Consider the following 22,510-nt stretch of genomic DNA (forward strand, 5'->3'; position numbering starts at 1 on the left):
GGGTCAGTTTGCGATTATTTTGCAACAATGGTCTGTTTCAGTTTCAATCTTGTGAAAGTATTCGAGGATACTGGAGCTTCCTGGACAGTGACAGGAGTTAAGGAAGTCTCCTGGTTGGCTGGGCCTGTGTCAGAGACCTAGCCTGGACAATGGGGACTGGCATTCCTCAACTCACAAGAAAGAATTGTACCATTTTTTTTACTAGTGCTCTCATCCCCCCAAAATGGGAAGAGTGTCCTCCTCACCTGCCCCTACCTCATCACTACGTTAAGAATCAAGAGTCTTCTCCAAGCGCCAGAGAATTCATGTTATTCCAAAGCTGTTATTATGAATGATACTGCTATTCAAATATATGTGGTGCCACAAGTTGCTCAAATATTATGTTCATTGCTATTATTTTCCTTTCTTTTTAATATATGTGCATTATTATTATTATTAGAAAAGCAAATTTACAGAGGGAAGGTGAGACCAAAAGATCTGTCTGTTGGTTCACTCCCCATGTGGCCACAACAGCCGGAGCTGAGCTGATACGAAGGCAGGAGCCAGGAGCTTCTTCCGGGTCTCTCACACAGGTGCAGGGTCCCAAGGCCCTGGACCATCCTCTGCTGGTTTCCCAGGCTACAAGGCAGGGACCTGAAAGGGAAGTGGAGCTGCTGGGGCATGAATGGGCGCCCATATGGGATTCCGGCGGATGTGAGGTGAGGATTTAGCCACTAGGCTATCACGCTGGGCCCTATTGTTTTCCTCTTAATCAAACTATTTTTGTTTACTAATTATGAGGTAAAAGCTGAGATGACCTGTTGTAGGAAGAAGGCATTTAAATCAATTTGGGTGGTTGATAAAGATGTAAGTGTTCTTATGCATTTGGTAAGAAATGCCAAGAGCCATTTAGGAGATATTATTATATTTTCATTTCTCATATTTACCTTCTATTTCAAGGGTGGGTCCAAGCTAAAGAATATTATTTTCTTATTTGTTTCTTATTCTAGAACAATAAAAGGAAAAGAAGCAAATCCAAGCAGCATCAAAACAACAAGGATGCCAAGGACAAGGCAGAGAGGCCGGAGGCAGGGGCCCTGCCGCCACAGCCCCCTCAGGTACAGAATGGCCACCTGAACGGCTGTGAGAAGGACAGCTCGTCCACTGATTCTGCCAGTGAGAAACCTGCCCTTGTTCCTCGGGAGAAGAAGATCTCCATCCTCGAGGAGCCTTCCAAGGTCCTTCGAGGGGTCACAGGTCAGTAATTCTTAAGGAGAGTTGTTTGGAGAAGAAATAGAAGACGATACTTCAGAGGGCGTTCCGTCGGGGCAGACAAGGCCCCTGTGGTATTGCTGGGGCTGAGGAGTGCGTCTGCTTCAGTGTGTGAGGGTTTAGTCAGTCTTCCTGAAGCCAAGGTTGGGGCAGGGGTGACAGGGCAGGGGCAAGACAAGGAGGCTGAAGAATCAGTGTTGCTGCATCCCTAGACGGAGTCAGAGGGTTCTTTTTATACCAGAAAGACGTTTTTCTGGTGTATTTGGATCATCGTGGAAATGGAGATTCTAGTTTCGAGAAATATTCTTTCATAGGCACGTTTGCTAGAATCCACTTGGAGAAAGAGAAGAATAATTGGTAACAAAGTGTTATTAAATATTTACATTTAGGTAAAGGAGTCCACACTGTGTTAACTTGCACTGCTTTACATGATATGATGAAATGTAGTTTTCCATAATGAAAGCAGGGATTTTCCATACTGCCTGACTCAGAGCATCATTTTATAGCAAATTCTAAAATAAAATGTAGAGATAGTATAAATACGAACCTAAATTTGAATTAATTAAATGCAATAGTAACTAAAATTGGAAGCTTAATGAAGTGGCCAGTTAGAAGAAGTAAGGGTGTACTCAAAAGAAATCAAGTCAGCTAAATATTGTAGATACCATTACCGTGTATTTGACATGCGAAGCAAGAACTTAGCAAGTATATACATGGAATCAAACTGCAATATCATAACTGTATGATTGTCCATGTGGCTTTCCACATTTTGAAAAATTTTGTCAAGTTCTGAACACCAGAAAATACCATCTTCCCTCAATTTATACAGAAGGTAAATCCTGAAAACTTAAATAAATCCTAGAACTCCAGCGAAGTGGTATAGGATTACATAATCATATGCACACATACACATAAACAGTCATTCACAAGGGCAGGAAACTTCGGGACACGGGTAATTCTTTGTTACACAGGACATGACTGTAAATCATTCAGCACATACAACCATTTTGATAAAGTTATAAAATGCTTTATCTTATGTTAAGGATGCTTTTCAGTAGGCAATAGATACCTCAGTGAGAACCATTACATCACTTGATTTCTTAAAGTTTTAGTTCTCTTTATAAAATCCTGAATTGATTAAATCTGTGGCTTTGGCAACTCCTCTTAAATTCACAGCGCTAGCTACCACAATACATTCAAACAAGGATTGAGGGAATCATGTTCTGATATCTTTGAAGAGAAGGCTGTGGGCGCCCTAGTGAGAAAGGATTTAGGAAGGGGAGTGGTGGATCCGACCGAGTGGTTCAGAAGATGTCAAGGGGACAGCAGGTATTGAGGGACTTGTAGATACGCAGTGGTAGAAAGGATGTGGAAGCTTAGAGGAAATTACTCAGTCCCTCACCTGTTGCACATCCACAGTACATAAAGCAGTGCTTTCCTCAGACTAACATTAAGTAAGCAAAGCATCGTCCCCACTTAGGGAGGGTTCAGTCTATCCCAGAAGGCAGAGGTGCAAACAGCACATCGCATGGGAACACGTATTGTATCATGGAGGCGTTAAGTAACTGACATGTTTTTCATTTTTTTTTAATTGCCAAGTAGTATTCCATAGTGTAGATGAACCACAGTTTCTTTATCCAGTCCTCTGTTGATGGGCATTTAGGTTGCTTCCAAGTTGTTGCGATTGTTGATTGTGCTGCTATAAACATTGGGGTGCATGTTGCTTTGTTGTATAACAAATCTTTTGGATATATCCCTAGACGTGGTGTTACTGGGTCGTATGGTGGGTGAATTTTTAATTGCCTAAGTGTTCTCCATACTGATTTCCATAGTGGCCTGCATTCACTTTGTGGCCAAATGGGCCAAACTAGAGACCATAATGCTAAGGGAAATGAGCCAATCCAAAAAGGTCAGATATCATATCTTTGCTCTAATATAATATAATATGATGTCAAATCTAGAGATATCATATGTGAATCTTACTTTGTGTTAATCAGTGTTACTTCATACTTACTTATACCTAATGTAACAAGAACTTGTGGTATAATTCATTAATTAACCATCCACAAGAGGTAGATTGTTGATAACCACCTGTAATTGTCAGTGTCCACATATAACTGTTATTGGTACGGCCCATAAACAACGAAAGCCTAATCCTCACTGTGCCTGTATTAGGGGGCCAGGATACAAGAATTAACCTACAATGAAAAGTTATTCTTCTACATGGCTGGGAGATATTCCAGTGGTTGCCTGATGGACTTGGGAAAATTCACAATGGACACACATGATTCTAGAGAGAACAAAGGGGAGGGGAAGGGAGTTGGGGAAAGGGAGGGGAGAGCCCACCGCCAACTAAATTGTATCAAAAAACAATAAAAATTATTTTAAAAAAGTAACTGACATGCTGTAAAACTCTCTAGTAACTTCTTAAATTGCTCCCAAAGCACTAATTTTCTTCTGGAAACGCGTTTTCTAACAACTCCATTAATTGCCCCGCAATTCAAATCTTCCTTATTTAGAACAGGTTTCTTAAAACCAAACAATGACAACAGAAGTAACCTGTTTCATTGTTGATCCAAATTCTCTAAGAATCTTTTAATTCAATTTAGCCAACAGTTTTGAGAATGTTTTGATTTATCATCAGGACAGGAGGAAGAAATTAAATAATCAAGCAGCAGATTCCCAACTTTACTTGCTATTGCTTTCGCATGAATTACTTTCAAAATCTAATTACTCAAGTTGCTGTTTTGGTATCAGTCATCAACTAAAAGCCTAGCACATGTATTTGTTCATTTACTTATAATTTATATCCTTTTCTTAACACAATTTCAATAACTGTATTAAGTATATGATGTCAGAGCAAATGTACTATAGAAGTGCCTCCCTTCACAGTGGATAGATGCCAGGAAAGCTAAGTGCCACCCAGGGACCTTCTTTGTACAAAGGGGCTTTTGCAAACTTCAAGCTACAACTTGTGTAAAGAATCTCTTTATCTTGCAGTCTTCCCAGTCTCCCTTTGTAAGTTTAGCATGGAGGCATTGAAGCATATTTGCATTATTTGTTAATGTCACTGGTTCATCACAAACCTGTGCTTTGTGTAAATTTTTCTGTTAAGGAATCAATGACAGCAATGGAAAGTTACTAGATGTATTTGCAAAAGAAAGGGACTCTGATTGGCTGTCACCTTTACCAGTAGGTTTTGGGATCACAGATTTTAAACTGGATTTTTTAGCTACTTAGGTTTTTCCCTTAAAGATGATAAAGGGTCATTCAGGAAGTTGACACAAAACTGTCAAATGACTGTAAAGCGTTTGTTCAGTTTGTCAGAAATACCAGAATGTGTAAGAGGCCTGGAACACTCTGCACCCCATTTTGAGTAGAATGTGGGAACTAGGAAAACTGAGAGGGAGCCTTTAATCCTGACCTTCTGTCTTTGTGGTTGAGGAGACCAAGACTTCCAGATGGAAAAGCTGAAGAGAACAGGCCCTCTTCATCCCTCTGTAGTTTTCAGAAGCTGACTCTAATCCACATAATTTTATGCAAGCAATGGAGGGTTACAGCTAAAACCATGGGCTCCTTAACTCCTTAGAAAAAAAAAGTATAATTGAAAAATTAGAAAAAATAATATTGCTAAAGCCATATGGTGATATTCTGTAGCTGAGTGAGTTCACAGTAGGAGTCTGAATAGAATCTCCGGGCCACCAGTGGTGGAGCATTTATCAGGCTCTCCAGTAATGAAGGTGGCTCGGCAATGTCTGAGCACATGGCCCCGCTGGGCAGGAGGCTGCGAACATGTGCAGTGCATGTTTTATCTTTTTATAACACCTTGACATTCAAGATCTCTCTTTTGAAAAGTCTTAAACAGAATCATTTTCTGGTAGGGGAAAAGTTCGCTTTAAGATATATGCAGGTGGCTCAGGGGTGTTGGTGTGACTTCCTACATGAAAAATAACCACTCAGAGCATCGTCATTTCAGGCAGTAAATATAGCACTGTCAAATGGGACAATGCCGTGTGTCAGCATATAGCTTAGAAGTTTGGGAGTATGTTTTAAGCCCAAGAGTAGGGTTTTTTTTCTTATATTTCAGAATTTTTAATAACAACTCAAATTAGATCTTTCTTTACATAATCCAATCAAAAGCATCGTGGATTCACATAAAAAGTCAGGCAAAGAAGACATTGAGATTCATTTTTACCAAAACTAGTGCCAACAATAATATTTTTTCCTAAGTCCCCATCTAAATGGCTGAAGCACTTTATGACCCTAGAGTTTAGTTTTCCCAGGTGCTCTTCCTGTGTTGTGTTTCAAGAGGCTCATATTGCTAAAATGTGCCAAATGCTGTCCTTGCAGTTAGCCAAAATAAGAATGCAAATTCCTTTATGATCTTCCACTGTGGATGCAGTTCCTACTGAATGGGAGAGGAGCTGGATTGGGAAAAGGCCACCGATGGCTACGTTGGGATCAACTTTGGAGCAGGACTCTGGCTTGTCTTCAGCAACTCTTGCTGGCCCCAGCAACTTTGGTTTTAATTCCCTCGTCCTGGGAAAGCTGATCTGTTCCCTACTCTTTGTCTCAAGTCAGAAGGCCCCATTCTGTGTTCACTGACCTGCAAAAGCCAAACCTCAAAGTCTGCCCTGAATTACAGGAAGCAAGAGCTCTGTCATTTCTCCCTTTGCAATGCAGATTCTAGGTTTTGGCATGGAATTGCTCTCTCATTCTCAAAGTGAAATGAACCAAATAGAAGAGAAAGGGTCCTGTGATTTCTAACGTATTGGTTTCTTGTCCCTCATTTGTGCTTCCTGTAACAATACAAACAGCCCACCACTGTGTCGCAGTGTATTATGGTCTGAGGTTCCCCTCAGGGAACTCTAAGCAGTTTTTTGCATGTTGCTGTTGGTCCTACCCTCAAGATTATCTCCATGCTTCTCTAAGCCCTATATTGGGCCAGAGGATTAGAAAGATCAACAAGAGGAAAGCAGCTAGCTTAGAACTTCCAGTGTGTATACTCGAGGATTTGAGCAGCGCCAGTTCTTAAATGGAAGCAATATAATATCATGGGGAAGAACAGGGCTTTAACTGCGGGCAAGTTGGGATTCACATCACCTCTTCATTTACCAGGTGTGTAGCCCTGGACAAGTGTGTCAGCTTCTTCATTTGCAAACTAGAAAATGTAGTTCTATTTGACTAGATTATGGCAGGCTGCAAGAGAGATACATAAATTGATTACCACAGCATCGGAGGCAAAGCAAACTGTTCCATCACTTATTTATCTATTAAGTAAATATTTTTAAGCATCTAATATGTGCCAGGAATTCTCCTAGAAGAAATGAACAGACAACAGCTTCTGCTAACTGGCAGTTTACATTCTTAGGGAGAAGACGGGGATAAGCCAGAATAACAGCCAAAGTTACCAAGCTAATTATAGATTATGGCAAGTGTTGTGAAAGCAGTTTGGCATTGTAGGAGAGAGATGGATGGGGGTGCACACCATCTTCAGATGAGTTTGTAATGTGATGCAAGCACTTAACAAAGAGTTCAATCTGAGATGTGGGGTGCTTCAGGTCAGGGTCTCCCAGGGCGTGTGAGGTCCTGGTAGCCTGAATAACGCCTTGATCTTACTTAGTACCTTAGCAGAAGCCTTTGTAGAATTCTAACTGTAGGTTTTGCTGTGTATTTTTTTTTTGAAAGAAAGATACAATAGTGACATTTCATTTGCCTTTCCCACTTATCTCTGATATAAAACACTGCTATGCAAACAGATTCCCTTTTTTTTAAGATTTATTTTATTTTATTGGAAAGGCAGACTTACAGAGAAAAAGGAGAGAAAGAGGGAAAAAGATCTTCCGTCCATTGATTCACCCCCCACATGGCTGCAACAGCCGGAGCTGAGCCAATCTGAAGCCAGGAGCCAGGAGTTTCTTCTGGGTCTCCCACACGGGTACAGGGTCCCAAAGCCTTGGGCCATCCTCCACTACTTTCCAGGCCACAAGCAGGGAGCTGGATGGGAAGTAGAGCAGCCAGGATTAGAACCGGCACCCATATGGGATCCTGGCACATACAAGGTGAGGACTTTTACCATTAGGCTGTCACGCTGGGCCATACACATTATTAAAGTTGGTATTTCTAAACTGACAGTTGCCATTCTCAGTCCTCTTTTGTCATTATCTTAGCATCCAGATACTTGGTGTGAACTCCCATTTGTAGCTGTGTGTTAGTGTTGCACATTCTCAGCCTCAGCTTCAAGCACCCTGTGTAAGAACTGCACAGGGCACATGGAGAACATTTTCCATTGCCTAGAGCTCTGCTTCTCTCTCTCTCTCTCTCTCTCTCTCTCTCTCTCTCTCTCTCTCTCTCTCTCTCTCTTTGTGTGTGTGTGTGTAGAAGGTGTGAAAAAGCAGAAAGAGATGGAGACAGACATCGGGTGTAGTGACCTGAGGGAACAGGAAACAGTCTTTGAGGTGTTCTCTGTCACCCATGTAGAATGAAATCTTGAGCCCTCTTCCTTCTCTTTCTCATCTGAAAGTCACTTCTGCAACTGTGTAGCACAATACAAAAATACCTGTGAGTACCATCCACTCTGTGTTGTGGCAATTTCAGTTAGAGTTCATTAAATGGGATACATTTCAGGTAAACATTAAAAGGTTTTTTTTTTCTTTCTGGCTTTTTTTTTTTAAAGATTTATTATTATTGGAAAGCCGGATATACAGAGAGGAGGAGAGACAGAGAAGAAGATCTTCCGTCTGATGATTCACTCCCCAAGTGAGCCGCAACGGGCCGATGCGCGCCGATCTGAAGCCGGGAACCTGGAGCCTCTTCCAGGTCCCCCAGGCGGGTGCAGGGTCCCAAAGCTTTGGGCCATCCTTGACTGCTTTCCCAGGCCACAAGCAGGGAGCTGGATGGGAAGTGGAGCTGCTGGGATTAGAACCGGCGCCCATATGGGATCCCGGGGCGTTCAAGGCGAGGACCTTTAGTCGCTAGGCCACGCTGCCGGGCCCTCTTTCTGGCTTTTTTAAAACAACTATTATTTAAATGTCTCTAGTGAAATGCAATGAAAATAAAACCATGTTTTAGGCAAATAAGATTAGGTAATGTACCTACCTGTGTCATTGTCAGCTTAGTCCATTGACTTTATTATCTTTTAATAGAAATACATGAAAAGGGTATTGAAGCCATACTATCTCTGCACTGAGGAATCATGGCCAACAAAGGAAGTAAGCGCTTGGAGAAGCCCCACTTGTTGACTGTGAGGTTCTGACCTCATCGGAGATGTGTGGCTCCCAAGGACATGCAACCTGTGCTAGGGCCGACATTCACTAGGGCATGAACTAGGCTGTCTTAGGAAACACCTGCCATTGCCAGAGGGACAGAGTGACTGCTGGGGCAGGGAGAAGCACATGGCAGGAGCTCACAGTTGGAACCCCTTGGCATGACTGCTATCACCTGTGGTGAATATCAACAAGTCAGTGTTAGCCCAGATGAGCAGAATATTATACAGATCGCCTTGCTGGCCCACTTTATTGCTCTCTGCTGAAAAGCTAGTTAGCTGACTGGAGAGAATTATTTACAGAGTGCTGCACCAGTGTCATGAAACAGAGCACCAAAGGCTAGATTCGAGCCAGGAGGCAAGAACTCGACATGCAACACACAGGACTCCTCCATGCCTGCAACGTAATTCCCCACCACTCTATGGCCAGCTGCTTCAGGAGGCGTCAGGTGACATTGCTCAGGTCTCAGCCTGGATGTTACTTCCATGGGGAGTTTCTTCTCTGGGTGCTTAGGTCAGATAGTCCTCTTACAGTTTCAGCACACAGTGTGATTTTCTTCTGTAACATGTACCACGGTTACGGTTGTACATTTGATCATCCTTTGAAGCTGTAAGTTCTGCAACGATAGGAACCATGTCTGCCTCTGATTGCCATTGTATTTTTGGTACCTACAGCAGTAACAAGTACCCAACCAAGCAAACCTTCCTCTATTGGATTATTAGTGATACAATATGCAAGGAAATATAGCTTAAGCAAATTTTAAGTTACTATGTTATTAGTGAAGATAATTATGACGTGCATTTCCAGGTTCAAACTGGCTTTATCTAATTGGGGAAATTTCTGAAATGCAATATAGTTTAAGTAAAAAAGAAAGCACTCCTACCACCTCAGAGCAACTGCTGTTGAATTTTATTATGGAATTTTTCAAATGTACAAATATTCCTTTTTATGAAACATAGCAAATTATTTTGAGTCTTATGTAACATGACATGAACATATCAATCGGTAGCCTTTAAAATAACATTTTAATGGCTACATTGTGGTTTTATGTATTTTTATAAATTATTATTTCCATGTTACATTTTTAAATAATCTTATAGTGAATACCTCTTCCACATAAATCTCAACAACTATGTTACTGCCTCAGCATTTATTCTTTTAAGTAGAATTACTGGATTAAAAAGGTATGCCTTTTTTTTTAAGATTTATTTATTTTTATTGGAAAGTCAGATATACAAAGAGAAGGAGAGACAGAGAGGAAGATCTTCCATACGATGGTTCACTCCCCAAATGGCCGCAATGGCTGGAGCTGAGCCAATCCAAAGCCAGGAGCCTGGAGCCTCTTCCAGGTCTCCCACACGGGTGCAGGGTCCCAAAGCTTGGGCTGTCCTCGACTGCTTTCCCAGGCCACAAGCAGGGAGCTGGATGGGAAGTGGAGCTGCCGGAATCGGTGCCCATATGGGATCCTGGCACGTTCAAGGCGAGGACTTTAAACACTACGTTATCGTGCCGGGCCCAAAAAGGTATGCATTTAAAAAAAATTTTTTATATTGTTGTTCAGAAGGTTTGTATCAATGTTATTGTTTCTGTGTGTAAAACCTATTAATAAGGAGATGAAACCTCTTTAAGAAGCTCAATTTACATTTACATTTTTCCTTTGTAAATACTTGAGAACACTAAGATCAATTATGAAAGAACTCCCAGTGATTTTATTATGTTTTCATAAAACAACTTTCATATTCACGTAAGTAAGAATAGTAACATACTTTATATAATACAGGCTTCAGGAATTATACAGATAACTGTAAGAACAAATTTATTCCTTGCTACTTTATCTTTTTTCTAGTAGAACTTTTTTTTCAATATATAAGTTAATCATGGTCAGATCATACATTTTACTGAAACCGCATGAATAACAGGAAACCGTGGATCATAACTCAATGAATAAAACAATTTTAGAACTATTGTGTGTAATGCATTCTTGAAAGTTAGATTTGAATTTTTTGCATAATTCCTTCAGTGTACTTATAAGTGTATCAAGCTATCATTAAAAAGTGAAAATTGATTGTGAGTTTTCAAAGCCTTTCAAATTGGAATACATGCATGTCTACAACATATTATGAAAATCTTTGACTGGAAGCACACACATTTCTCCCAAGAGGAAGCTTTGTTTTCCTTGCTGCTATTAACAAAACAACCAGCACAGTTCTTGCTGAGATGTGTAAAATAAATTACATCAAGGACAAGTAAAATATACAAGTTGTTACAAAAATTTGGTGACTAGAAAATTCATAACTCTCAGTGTTGACAATAGTTTGATGTGAAAATAATTGCGCACACTGCAACTGGGTGTAAATGGTCAATTTAGCTCAAAAATAATTTGGTAGAGCTGATCAAAGAATTTTTCAGGGAAAAGAAAGAGATAGGTTTCTATTTTTATTGTCACATTTAGTATTCAGTAAATTATAATAAAAGAATTTTAAAATGTGGAAATCCATAATGATATTAAAAAAATGGACAAGATGGCATCAGTTTCCAGATAGGAAAAGTAAGTGAGAAAAAATTGACTGATGTGTTAAAGAGTAGGCGGAAACTGGAGAAGCTCCATACTCCAAGAATCAGATAGGATGGATGGCGAGGGTAAAGGCAAATGTGTTAGTCAACTTTTTGTAGCCATAATAAGCACCTGAGAAAACCTCCTTGGGTAGGATGAAGGTATATTCCTGCTCACAGTTTAAGGGTTCAGAGTCAGAGATCAATCATGCCACATCTGTTCCCAATTTGCCCGGGCTGAGGATGGCAATGCCAGAGTGTGTGGAGGAGCAATCACATAACAATCCAGGTAACAGGGAGAGCAGGTGAGGCTGGTGCAGGCTGATATAACTAACCCTCTCTTGAGAACTACCTTCCAGTGGCCCACCCACAATGACCTGACGATTTCCCACTAGACTCACCTTGTAGACCTTGTAATTCTATCAAGCTCCTGCCTTCTCTAATTAACTACTGGTATAACAATTTGGGATTATGCCTTTAACAGACGAACTTTTGATGGATGCCCAAACTAATATCCAAACCATAGCTGTAAGCTTAAGATGACAAATATAAAGAAGGGAAATTAGATGAAGACATTTCAAGGAATAGTGTACCGTCACCTTATCACCCCTGCCAGTCACCTGGCTTATCCTCTCAGATGCCCACATTTCAAGGAAAAGGGGGAAAGGAATGGAGAGTGTTCTAGTATTTTAATGACCTATTAGAAGAGAAACCACATGTCTAAGAAACATTTGCAATAGGAATACAATAGCAACCTTAAACTATTTCACAAAATGGAAAGGAATGCTTCCCGTTTTATGAAGCCAGCATTATTCCTTAATAAGACACGATAAAGTCATTGCAAGAAACAGAATTGAAGGGGAAAAAAGGTATTTTTTTGTGAATTAAAAACCAAAATCCCTGTCAAAACACTAGTAAAGGACAGTGTGTAAATGAAGAAATTCCTTACAGATGTCACTATTATGTCTATAGAAAATTTTTTTTAAAAAAAGATTCGTTTATTTTTATTGCAAAGACAGATCAGACTTGTGGAGAGAAGGAAAGACAGAAACATCCTCCACCTGCTGTTTAACTCCCCAAGTGGTCACAATGACTAGAGCTGAGCTGATCCAGGAGCCAGATCCTTCTTCCGGGTCTCCTACAGCAGTGCAGGGTCCCAAGGCTTTGGGCGGTCATTGACTGCTTTCCCAGGCCACAAGAAGGGAGCTAGAAGGGAAGCAGAACAGCCGGAGCACAAACCAGTGTCCGTATGGGATCTTGACACTTAAAAAGCTGGGATTTAGCCACTGAGCCATCATGCCAGGCCCAACTGTAGAAAATCTTAAGAAATCTACTCCAATAAATAAAGAAATAAAGAAATAAAGAAATAAACAAAACTCTCATAATAAAAAAAATTATGAAATGGGCTATTATTGAATTGTAGAAATGGGCTATTATTGAATTGAAAATGTAAAAACTGTTATAAACAGTAACATAAAAGTCTGAAATACCTGGGCATATATTTGAATGAAAATAAAGAACACTAAAAAAACGTAACATAGGGCCCAGCGCAATGGCCTGGCAGCTAAAGGCCTCGTCTTGCATATGCCTGGATCCCATATGGTCACTAATTTGTGTCCCAGTATCCCTGCTTCCCATCCGGCTCCCTGCTTGTGGCCTGGCAAGGGGCAGTCCAGAATGGCCCAAGTCCTTGGGAGATCAGAAGGAGGCTCCTGGCGCCTGGCTTCAGATTGGCTCAGCTGCGGTCATTGCAGTCACTTGGAGAGTGAAGCAACAGATAGAAGATCTCACTCTCTGTCTCTTCTCTCTTTTTTACCTGACTTTCCAATAAAATAAAAATAAATCTTAAAAAAAACCTTAATGCTGAGATAATTTGAAGAAAATGTAAATAAATATCGTGGTATGTCATGTTCAATGATGGAAAGATTCAGCATTGCTAAGATAACATCTATCTTTAAATTGCTTTCCAGATAGAACACAAATCCATTCAAACTCCCATTAGATTTGCTGAAATACACCAGCTGATTCATTATGTTGAAGGGCAAAGCATCTAGCATCATCAAAACAATCAAAAGAAGAGCAAATTTGTAGGACATTACTTGATCTTAAAATCTCAACTGAACTTGAGCTGTGGTTATGCAACAAGGTGGAGGAATCCACCATGGTGGGAGGGTTTGGGGAGGGGTGGGGAGAACCCAAGTATCTATGTAACTGTGTCACATAATACAATGTAATTACTGAAGTTAAATAATAAATAATTTAAAAAAAAAAAAAAAAAAAAAAAAAGAAAGTTCCGGCCTTAAACAGTTAAAAAAAAAAAAAAAAAACAAAACTCATTTCATAGTTAGAGTAAGCAAAAGAGTTTGGTGGTACTGTGAGAACAAACCATTATAGAATAGAGTGCAAACATAGACCCTCACGTAGTCGACCGATCTTCAACAAAGATGCCAATTAAATGGGAAAATCAATTCAGATTTGCTATATGATCATCTTATATTAAATTTTCACATTAGTTATTAAGGACAGAGAGGCTGTGACTCATTCATCTCCTGTGAAGAAGTCTCATTAATCTCCTTGGGCATTCTATTTGTGTCCATTGAGTTCAGTTAAAACTAGTACAATACTCAGGAAGTTATATACCATGTATCTGGAATTTGATGTATTTATAAAATAAAAGAAAGACTCATGACAGTTCAATTGAAAAAATACGTTTCTAAGAGCCACATTTAGATACATTAGCAAGGATTTAATAGAAATATATACAATTTTATTGAAGTATGGGCATATTTTCTAGAGTTAACTTTTCCTCCCAAGATGTGACTACTTTGCTTAAAGTATTTAATGAATGTTAGATAAAGACACAGCCAGAGACCCATGTCATACTAGGCTTCCTAACTCTTAGAAGAGCCTTGGGCATAGAAAGTACTGAGGAAATGCTAATTCACTTATTCATTTATCCAGTGTTTCTCATGTACCCACCAAGTATTAAGCATATAATAATAAAGAAGCCACATTTTACTCTTTTTTTTTAAAGATTTATCCGTTTTTATTATAGCCAGATATACAGAGAGGAGGAGAGACAGAGAGGAAGATCTTCCATCCGATGATTCACTCCCCAAGTGAGACGCAACGGGCTGATGGGTGCCGATCCGATGCCAGGAACCTGGAACCTCTTCCAGGTCTCCCACGCGGGTGCAGGGTCCCAATGCATTGGGCCGTCCTTGACTGCTTTCCCAGGCCGCAGCAGGGAGCTGGATGGGAAGTGGAGCTGCCGGGATTAGAACCGGCGCCCATATGGGATCCCGGGGTGTTGAAGGCGAGGATTTTAGCCGCTAGGCCACGCCGCCGGGCCCAATCTTTAAGACTTCACTAAAACAAATACTCACTTATTCTAGAATATAAATAATTAGTGATTGGGCTCGGCAGCGTGGCCTAGTGGCTAAGGCCCTCGCCTTGATCCCATATGGCCGCTGGTTCTAATCCCGGCAGCTCCACTTCCTCTCTCTCTCTCCTCCTCTCAGTATATCTGACTTTGTAATAAAAATAAAAAAAAAAATCTAAAAAAAAAAAAAATAATAATTAGTGATTGCACATTGTAGACCACTAATCATATGTTGTTTATAGTTTATTATTAGTGCCATCCAATAGAAACTTAATGCATATATAATATATATTGTATCTAAAACTATATTTCCTGGTAGCTACATTTAAAAATAAATGTAGGGCCCAGCGGCGTGGCCTAGCAGCATAAAGTCCTCGCCTTCAACGCCCCGGGATCCCATATGGGCGCCAGTTCTAATCCTGGCAGCTCTGCTTCCCATCCAGCTCCCTGCTTGTGGCCTAGGAAAGCAGTCAAGGACGGCCCAATGCTTTGGGACCCTGCACCCGTGTGGGAGACCTGGAAGAGGCTCCTGGTTCCCAGCTTCGGATCGGCGCACACCGGCCGTTGCGTCTCACTTGGGGAGTGAATCATCGGACAGAAGATCTTCCTCTCTGTCTCTCTTCCTCTCTGTATATATGGCTTTCCAATAAAAATGAATAAATCTTAAAATAAATAAATAAAAATAAATGTAAACAGGTAAAGGAAATTGGGCAATACATTTTATCTAATTTATATGCAAAGTATTGTTTCAACATACAGTCAATTCTCTTCAGACTATTAAAGAAATATTTTAAAACATTTAATCACTAAGTTTTTAATATTGAGTATATAATTTTACACTTACAGCATGCCTCAGTTTGGGCAAGCCCTATTTCCAGTATTCAGTAGCCACATATGGCTAGTTGTCACCTCATTAGATGTTGAAGACTTATGTGAATTAAACCCTTTCAGCTACGATGTATTGAAATTTACAAGTGGATTCCATACCTGATACTGTTGCTGATATTAGAAGAAATTAAGTATATCTAAGCAAAAGCTCTATTCCTTGTTAGAAGTATTGGTATTTGTGATCAGGAAGCATCTAATTTTGTCATAGGTGTAGAACACCACACAAATTTTCATTTGAAAGAGTTCCAGGGTTTCATTGTATTTAGTAACAGATTTGAATAGCTAGTATGCAAATATATCAAAGTGGCCTTGGAGAATTTCAGACATTTTTGGTAATCAGTGATGCAACCAATAATGAGACAACTTTGCAGGATCCACCCAAAATACTGCTTCTTAAATTTCTCAATAAATGTCTGTTGGATGCGTGATGAAATGAATCCACAACACACTTACCAATTTCCTGATGCATAAACAAAATAGTTCTAGCTCTAAGCTAACTAGTTCATGCTCGTTTGCATGTTTGTCTTCTGTTTAAAATTCATTTGCCTTCTAATAGAATAATTTCCCCTCTATTTAAAGGTCGTTACTTCCATTAGACCATAATATAAATCCCCTTATTTTCAAGATTATGACAAATTTATTACACTATGCACAAAGAGCTGTGTTTTAGCTTCTCAATTCATAGTATCTAATCAAGATTCAATCTCAACTGTGATTTAGAGGGGAAATGAGTTTAGAACAGCTTGGAATTAATCATCCTTGTAACTTAAACCTGTAAATTCATCATAATGTGGGAAGTACCACCTATGTCCACTCCAACAGGATGACCCAGGAGTCAGAATGCTAGCCCATGAATGAATCAGAGGAGAAGAATTTCTGGAATTTCCATGTATACTAAGTACCAAGGGAAACTCATCTCACACTTCATTTTTTACCACTCCTGCCTTTTAGTAAAACTTCATCTTAGTGTAACTGAAGAAAACGTCACATGCTAGCATTTAAATCTGTTTATTAATGGGAAAAACAGTGGTTTCAGTTTTTATTCACTTGTTTACTACCTTGATGAACGTTTCATTGTGTGCCATAATTATTCTTAAAGTAAATTTTTATGATTCAACCCATGAAAGGTATGTTGTGCTTTCTTTAAATAAAGATTGGAAAGATAGATTCAACTAGTCAAATTACATTTATCCTAAATGGACTAACATCTAAAATCAAATTGACTATATTATATTTGTCTGCACATTTCCCTGGTGTAATATCTAGGATGTATGTGACAGTGTCTGGAAGAGTGTTTTGTATTTGTCCTGTTTTGTTCTGTGAAATAATTTAAAGTGTGTAAGTATACTTTAATTCAGTCATAATTCTACAAGTACTGGGATGTCAAAAAATGAATTGAACTTGATATCTGCCCTTGAGAAAGCCATGAGAAAACAGGAGTGAGAGGCAGACATGACGCCATGAGTCAAAATGTAATGTCATGAGTTTGTATGAAGCACCAGCCAGGTAGGGAGAAGCAGGGTGAAAAGGAGCCTGGGCTTCGTGTAGATGGCATTCCTCTGCTTGAGTTCTAGTCAGAGAACTAATCCCATGCTCACACTGTCACCCAGGATGGAGAGAAAACCAGAACATGTGTCTCCTGGATACAGACTATTGCCTTCCTACTAAATTCAGCTGTCTCCAGGCACCCGGCCTTCCAAAACAAATTGGCAAAGCAAAAGCACGTTGGCCTCTCCCTTTTTTTCACACCAGGCTCTCTGGTAGTAAAATATTAAGGATAATACATTTCCTTTTCAGACCACCTAAGGTGCCATTTAATTCACTTCAGCAACGGCTACATAGGAACCTGCCTTTAAAAGATGCTGAAAGCTACATACTGCTAATTTATTGCCACACCTATTAAAGCTTCAGAGAGAACCTGACTCCCTGGCTTTTAAATATAGTTGGGCTATTATGACGGTGTTTCCTGATTTAAACCCTCCATATATTAGATGAAATGATTATAGTAACTGTTGTGACTTCATTCTTGCCCCGTCTCCAATCATTCTTCTGCCTTCATTAATTCAGAATAAGATATCAAGACATTAATGTAGCGCGCAGATATGGGAGGGCTCTATCTTCATAGCGTCAATACTCAATATGAAGCCACACTTGAAAATGTGCCTAATCATTTAAAAAAGGAAAATAAAAGCAGACATGCTCAGTACTTTGCTGGACAGTTAAAGGTGAGAAAACTAGGCCCTGAAATAGTGTGATTCACCGTGGGTCATTCTGCAAACGGTTGCAAGACTCAAAATACATGCCCGGATCTTCTGGCTCTGAACACAATGCTCTTTCTAGTAGAACCTCTAATCTCCTGGGGATTCTTTTACAGCAGTTTCTAGAGTGCTTTTTAGCAAAAGACATTGTTGCCAACACATAAACAAAAACAAAAATCTTGGCTTCTGCCATCACTTTATCATCGCTGTGTTTAGTTTATCACTTCACGGTCATTATCTGGTGTTCTCTTACAGAAGGCAACAGACTACTACAACAGAAACTATCCCTAGATGGCAACCCTAAACCTATATACGGAACAGCAGAGAGGTCAGATGGCCTACAGTGGTCAGCTGAGCAGCCTTGTAACCCAAGCAAGCCTAAGGCCAAAACATCTCCTGTTAAGTCCAATGCCCCTACAGCTCATCTTGAAATAAAGCCAGATGAGTTGGCAAAGAAAAGAGGTAAAGTTATTTCTTTTGCACAGATGATTCAATATATTTTACACACACAGAAAAGTGCCCGAATAACAGCACTTTCCAAAAGATGCTGCCTAGTGAAGAAAATGAGCATGCAATTGTATTTATTTTTGTGACCTACATAGATTGAAAGGCAGATGTGACTTCCATGTTACTCATAGTCTTGATTACTTAAATGAAATTGTATCTACTGTCTCTGCCCTTCTGTGGCTTTTCTGATCTCAGTTGTCATAAACTTGCACCATCAATATTTTCAATCCTAATACTTTAAAAAACATGTTCATCATAAAAGCCCTTTAAGAAATGTGGATGCTGAAAGAATGCATGTTTCTCTGGTACCAGGTTCTTGACTTGAATGAAGATGAGTCTAGAGGCTATTGTATCTTATTCAAATGTGATCTTGACATGTAAATTCAGTCTGCATTAGAACCTCCAGACAATGTAACTCTGAAAAAGGGGGATCTATACCTGGTGCATTAGAATTTTATTATTTTTTTAAGCTTTGTTATATTTGACTCATAAGTAGTATTAAAAGTGAAAGGGAATGAATCACTCCCTTTCTGATTCTCAGATGATTAAATTATATTCTTCTCATTTAGCATCCCTTGTTTCTGATTTCTTGGGGTTTGGTGTGATATCCTTTCCCGCTCTCCTGGAGGGGAGATATTTTTTGCTTCTAAGAAACATGACCTGATTGGGATAAGGCCAATCTTCTGAATTTGCTGTACACTCTGTGTAAACCCGAGTGATGGTTCCAGGCAAGGTGGGCTCCCATGGAGCTTCTGTAAGAGCTGCTGCTGAAATGACAGGCCTGGCTGATGGGGCCAGAGCCAGCACACCTGACAAAAAGGTCCCCTTCTCTCCCTACCTCATCTGTACCTCACCCGTCCCTGGGTCATTTTCCTCTTCCATAAGACATGCTGGTTTTTACCCTCACAGAGTGGTGTTTATAGAGACCACCAAAGACAGCACAGTCGGTCTTTGGATGTATCAAATGCTGAGACTCTGCAGTTTGTGATAGAACACCAAGATGAGAGCCTCTTCCTAAAACGTGTCCCTCAATAGCTTGCCCAGAAACCCACCCAAATGGTGAAATCACAGCAGGCTCTGAGCCTATTTGAAGTATCCACGGTGGGTTATTTTGAGAAAGAAAAGATGAATTCTGCCCTCCTCTCTGGTTTGTTTATTTGTTTGGTTAATTGCTTTGTTTTGTGGTTTACCTCAAGTAAAATATAAAATATAAAATGCACAACTTACCATTTTTTTTTCTTGACATCAATTTTAGGCCCAAATATTGAGAAATCAGTGAAGGATTTACAACGCTGCACCGTTTCTCTAACAAGATACCGTGTTATGATCAAAGAAGAAGTGGACAGTTCCGTAAAGAAGATCAAAGCTGCCTTTGCTGAGTTACACAACTGGTGAGTAGTTCAGTTTTGGAACTCTAAGTGTATGAGCCCAGAGAACTTCTGGTAAGTAAGAACATCAAGTGGACAAGGCTGTGTATTTAATTCACAGTCATCACCAAGCAGTTCCCTAGTAGATTTCTTTTAAATAAGTTTTGAAGCACATGTCTGGGAAATTATTCCTCTGGGTAAGAATAAAATGAAACCTAATAACAGTTCATTCGAGTTTCAAGTTGACACAAAGATGTTAAGAATGAATAGAACAAAACCTCAAAAAAATAATTTTATTTACAAATCCAGGAAAGGCCAATATCATGAATTCTACTAAGAAAACAAAATGCTTCCAGCATCATCACAGTGGGTCCAGCACGATGACTTAATGGCTAAATCCTCACCTTATACATACTGGGATTCCCATATGGGCACCAGTTCATGTCCCGGCTGATCCACTTCCCATCCAGCTCTCTGCTTGTGGCCTGGGAAAGCAGTCGAGGATGCCCCAAAGCCTTGGGACCCTACACCCACGTGGGAGACCTGCAAAAAGCTTCTGGCTCCTGGCTTCAGATGAGCTAAGCTCTGACCATTGTAGCCATTTCAGGAATGAACCAACAGATGCAAGTTCTGTCCTTCTCTCCATAAGACTGTTCTGTCTTTCAAGTAAAATAATTAAATATTTTTTAAAAATCTATTTAACAAAAGGAAACAAATGCACTTAGCATTAAGAAATGATGCATCAACGCAGTTTTGGTCCTGTCCTTGTCCTGCCCTGCAGTTGCTATTGATGGGAAGACATTTCTTTGAGTCTTCATTTCTTATGCCCACAAAATGGAGTATGTGTTAGTAAAAGTTACTATTGATAGAAAAATGTTCTCAGTATATCAGGACTCTCAGTTTCAAGTTATAGAAACCCAAATCACACTACTTAAAAAGAAAAAGATATTTCTGAAAATTATATAAGACTCCTTCATGCAAATTTATTTCTAAATACAAAATGTATTGTCAGTACTCAGTGTCTGTCTATCTGTCTCTCTCATCCTCTCTCAACTTGGACTTACTCTTAATTCTTCTTCTGCGTCAGCAAAGAAGATCTCCCTTACAGCTCCAGGCTTCCTGTAGCACTGAGATCTGGGAGAAGGCTTGGTTCCAAGAAGCTGTAGCAGAAGTCCAAAGGCTAATTCTCATTGGCTGCACTAGATTGCATATTTAAACAATCACAGTAGCAAGAGGAACAGCCTTCCTGCTAAATAGGCCAGAGTCCTGTGAACCCTGCCTCAACCCCAGGGGTGGAGTTGAATAATTAGGATCTTCCACAAGAAAATCCGGGTACTGACATGAAAAGGAAGAAAACCAAAGAAAACACATCCATGTTTTCATGTAGCAGGGTCCCCTTAACTCATTGGCCTCCTGAAATTCTAAAATTTGATCACATTTCCCACAAATTCCCTGTTCCAAGTCCTTGCTTTGACACTGATGTGCTTTTTCACAAAAATTGTAGAGTTGTATAAAACTAAGGATTACACTTCACACTAACCTAATCTAAAATTCATGAGTTTAAAACCATCTGCTACATATGAGATTCTAAGGGTGCAGGGACTTGAAAGAAGTGTTTATCATTCAGCCTTTCAAAGAGCTTTGTTTTAAAAGATTCATTTTGGGCCCGGCGACGTGGCCTAGCGGCTAAAAGTCCTCGCCTTGAACGTCCCGGGATCCCATATGGGCGCCGGTTCTAATCCCGGCAGCTCCACTTCCCATCCAGCTCCCTGCTTGTGGCCTGGGAAAGCAGTCGAGGATGGCCCAAAGCTTTGGGACTCTGCACCCGCGTGGGAGACCTGGAAGAGGTTCCTGGTTCCCGGCATCGGATCGGTGCGCACCAGCCCGTTGCGGCTCACTTGGGGAGTGAATCATCAGACAGAAGATCTTCGTCTCTGTCTCTCCTCCTCTCTGTATATCTGACTTTGTAATAAACTGAATAAATCTTTTTTAAAAAAAGATTCATTTTATTTATTTGAAATGCAAAGCTAAAGAGGGAGAGACAGAGAAAAATCTTTCATACTTTGGTTCACTCCCCAAATGGTAAAAACTGGAGGCATAGGGCTAGGCTGGAGCCAGGAGCCAGGAGACTCAGTCTCCCAAATGGGTGCAGGGGCCCAATCCTCTGCTGCTTTCCCAGGCCATTGATAAGGAGCTGGATCAAAATGAAGCATCAGATGGAAACCAGCCCCAATATGGGATGCTAGCACCACAGGAAGTGGCTTTGCTTGTTATGCCACAGCACCAGCCCCCAAAGATCTTCTGAGAAGAGAAGTAATTACAAATTACACATACACACACACACCTGGTATGGCATCTATACCTCACTGTTTAATTAAGTATTAATCTAACCAGCTGTTCCAGGCATTTCCAGGAAAGTATTATTATTATTATTGTTATTGTTATTGTTAATATCATCATCATCATCATCATCAAGTTAATGTGACTTTTCCAGTCTGTCTTTTAAGTAAGTCACCTTGATACTTCTAAATGTTCCCAACTTGCAGGCCTGTTCTCCAGTGCTGGAGCCCACACACACCTTCTCTCTGAAAGGCTATCTAGTCAATGTCTGAGCATTACAGCATGGGATCCCTGTATAATGCCTCAGTTGTGTGAAAGCCAGCACTGATAACGCAAACCCAGCAGGCCAGGCTTGACTGGAGGGGATCACAGTTTGCCTGAAAGCATCTGAAAGCATCAGTGCTGCTCAGAGCAAAACCTCTGCCTTATCATTTTGCATGGCGTCGTAGGCTGAACCCTTCCTCTCAGCATCTCTGTGTGATACCTGGAACTCTCATACTAATTGACCCAGTGTGGCAATGACCTCCAACTACCTCTCCCTCCTCCAGCTGCCTGGAGTACTTTTTATTTTATTTTATTTCGCTTCTTAGTAAAATGAGCATCCCATAGGTCATGGCATCTTGAGATTTATAGCAGATTCTCTGAGCACTCTACTCTTCAAGAGCTGAAAGCACAAAGCCAGGAAAGTCAGCACCCGCC

The 22,510-nt window shown here is 40.3% G+C and overlaps 1 protein-coding gene across 4 annotated transcripts in view; it reads left to right on the plus strand.

Moving 5' to 3' along the window:
• Positions 1-22,510, plus strand: part of SPATS2L (spermatogenesis associated serine rich 2 like) — a 174,077-nt gene that overhangs the window by 117,810 nt on the left and 33,757 nt on the right. For 3 of the 4 annotated variants that reach the window (XM_058664801.1, XM_058664802.1, XM_004576944.3), the window contains 3 exons: positions 990-1,236; positions 17,853-18,059; positions 19,360-19,495. In XM_058664801.1, coding sequence (XP_058520784.1) covers positions 990-1,236; positions 17,853-18,059; positions 19,360-19,495 — 590 coding nt within the window. The remainder of the gene's footprint in view (positions 1-989; positions 1,237-17,852; positions 18,060-19,359; positions 19,496-22,510) is intronic. The other variant, XM_058664803.1, reaches the window with a different exon arrangement.

Source organism: Ochotona princeps, chromosome 5, assembly GCF_030435755.1.
Source record: "Ochotona princeps isolate mOchPri1 chromosome 5, mOchPri1.hap1, whole genome shotgun sequence".
In the NCBI taxonomy this organism is placed as follows: domain Eukaryota; kingdom Metazoa; phylum Chordata; class Mammalia; order Lagomorpha; family Ochotonidae; genus Ochotona; species Ochotona princeps.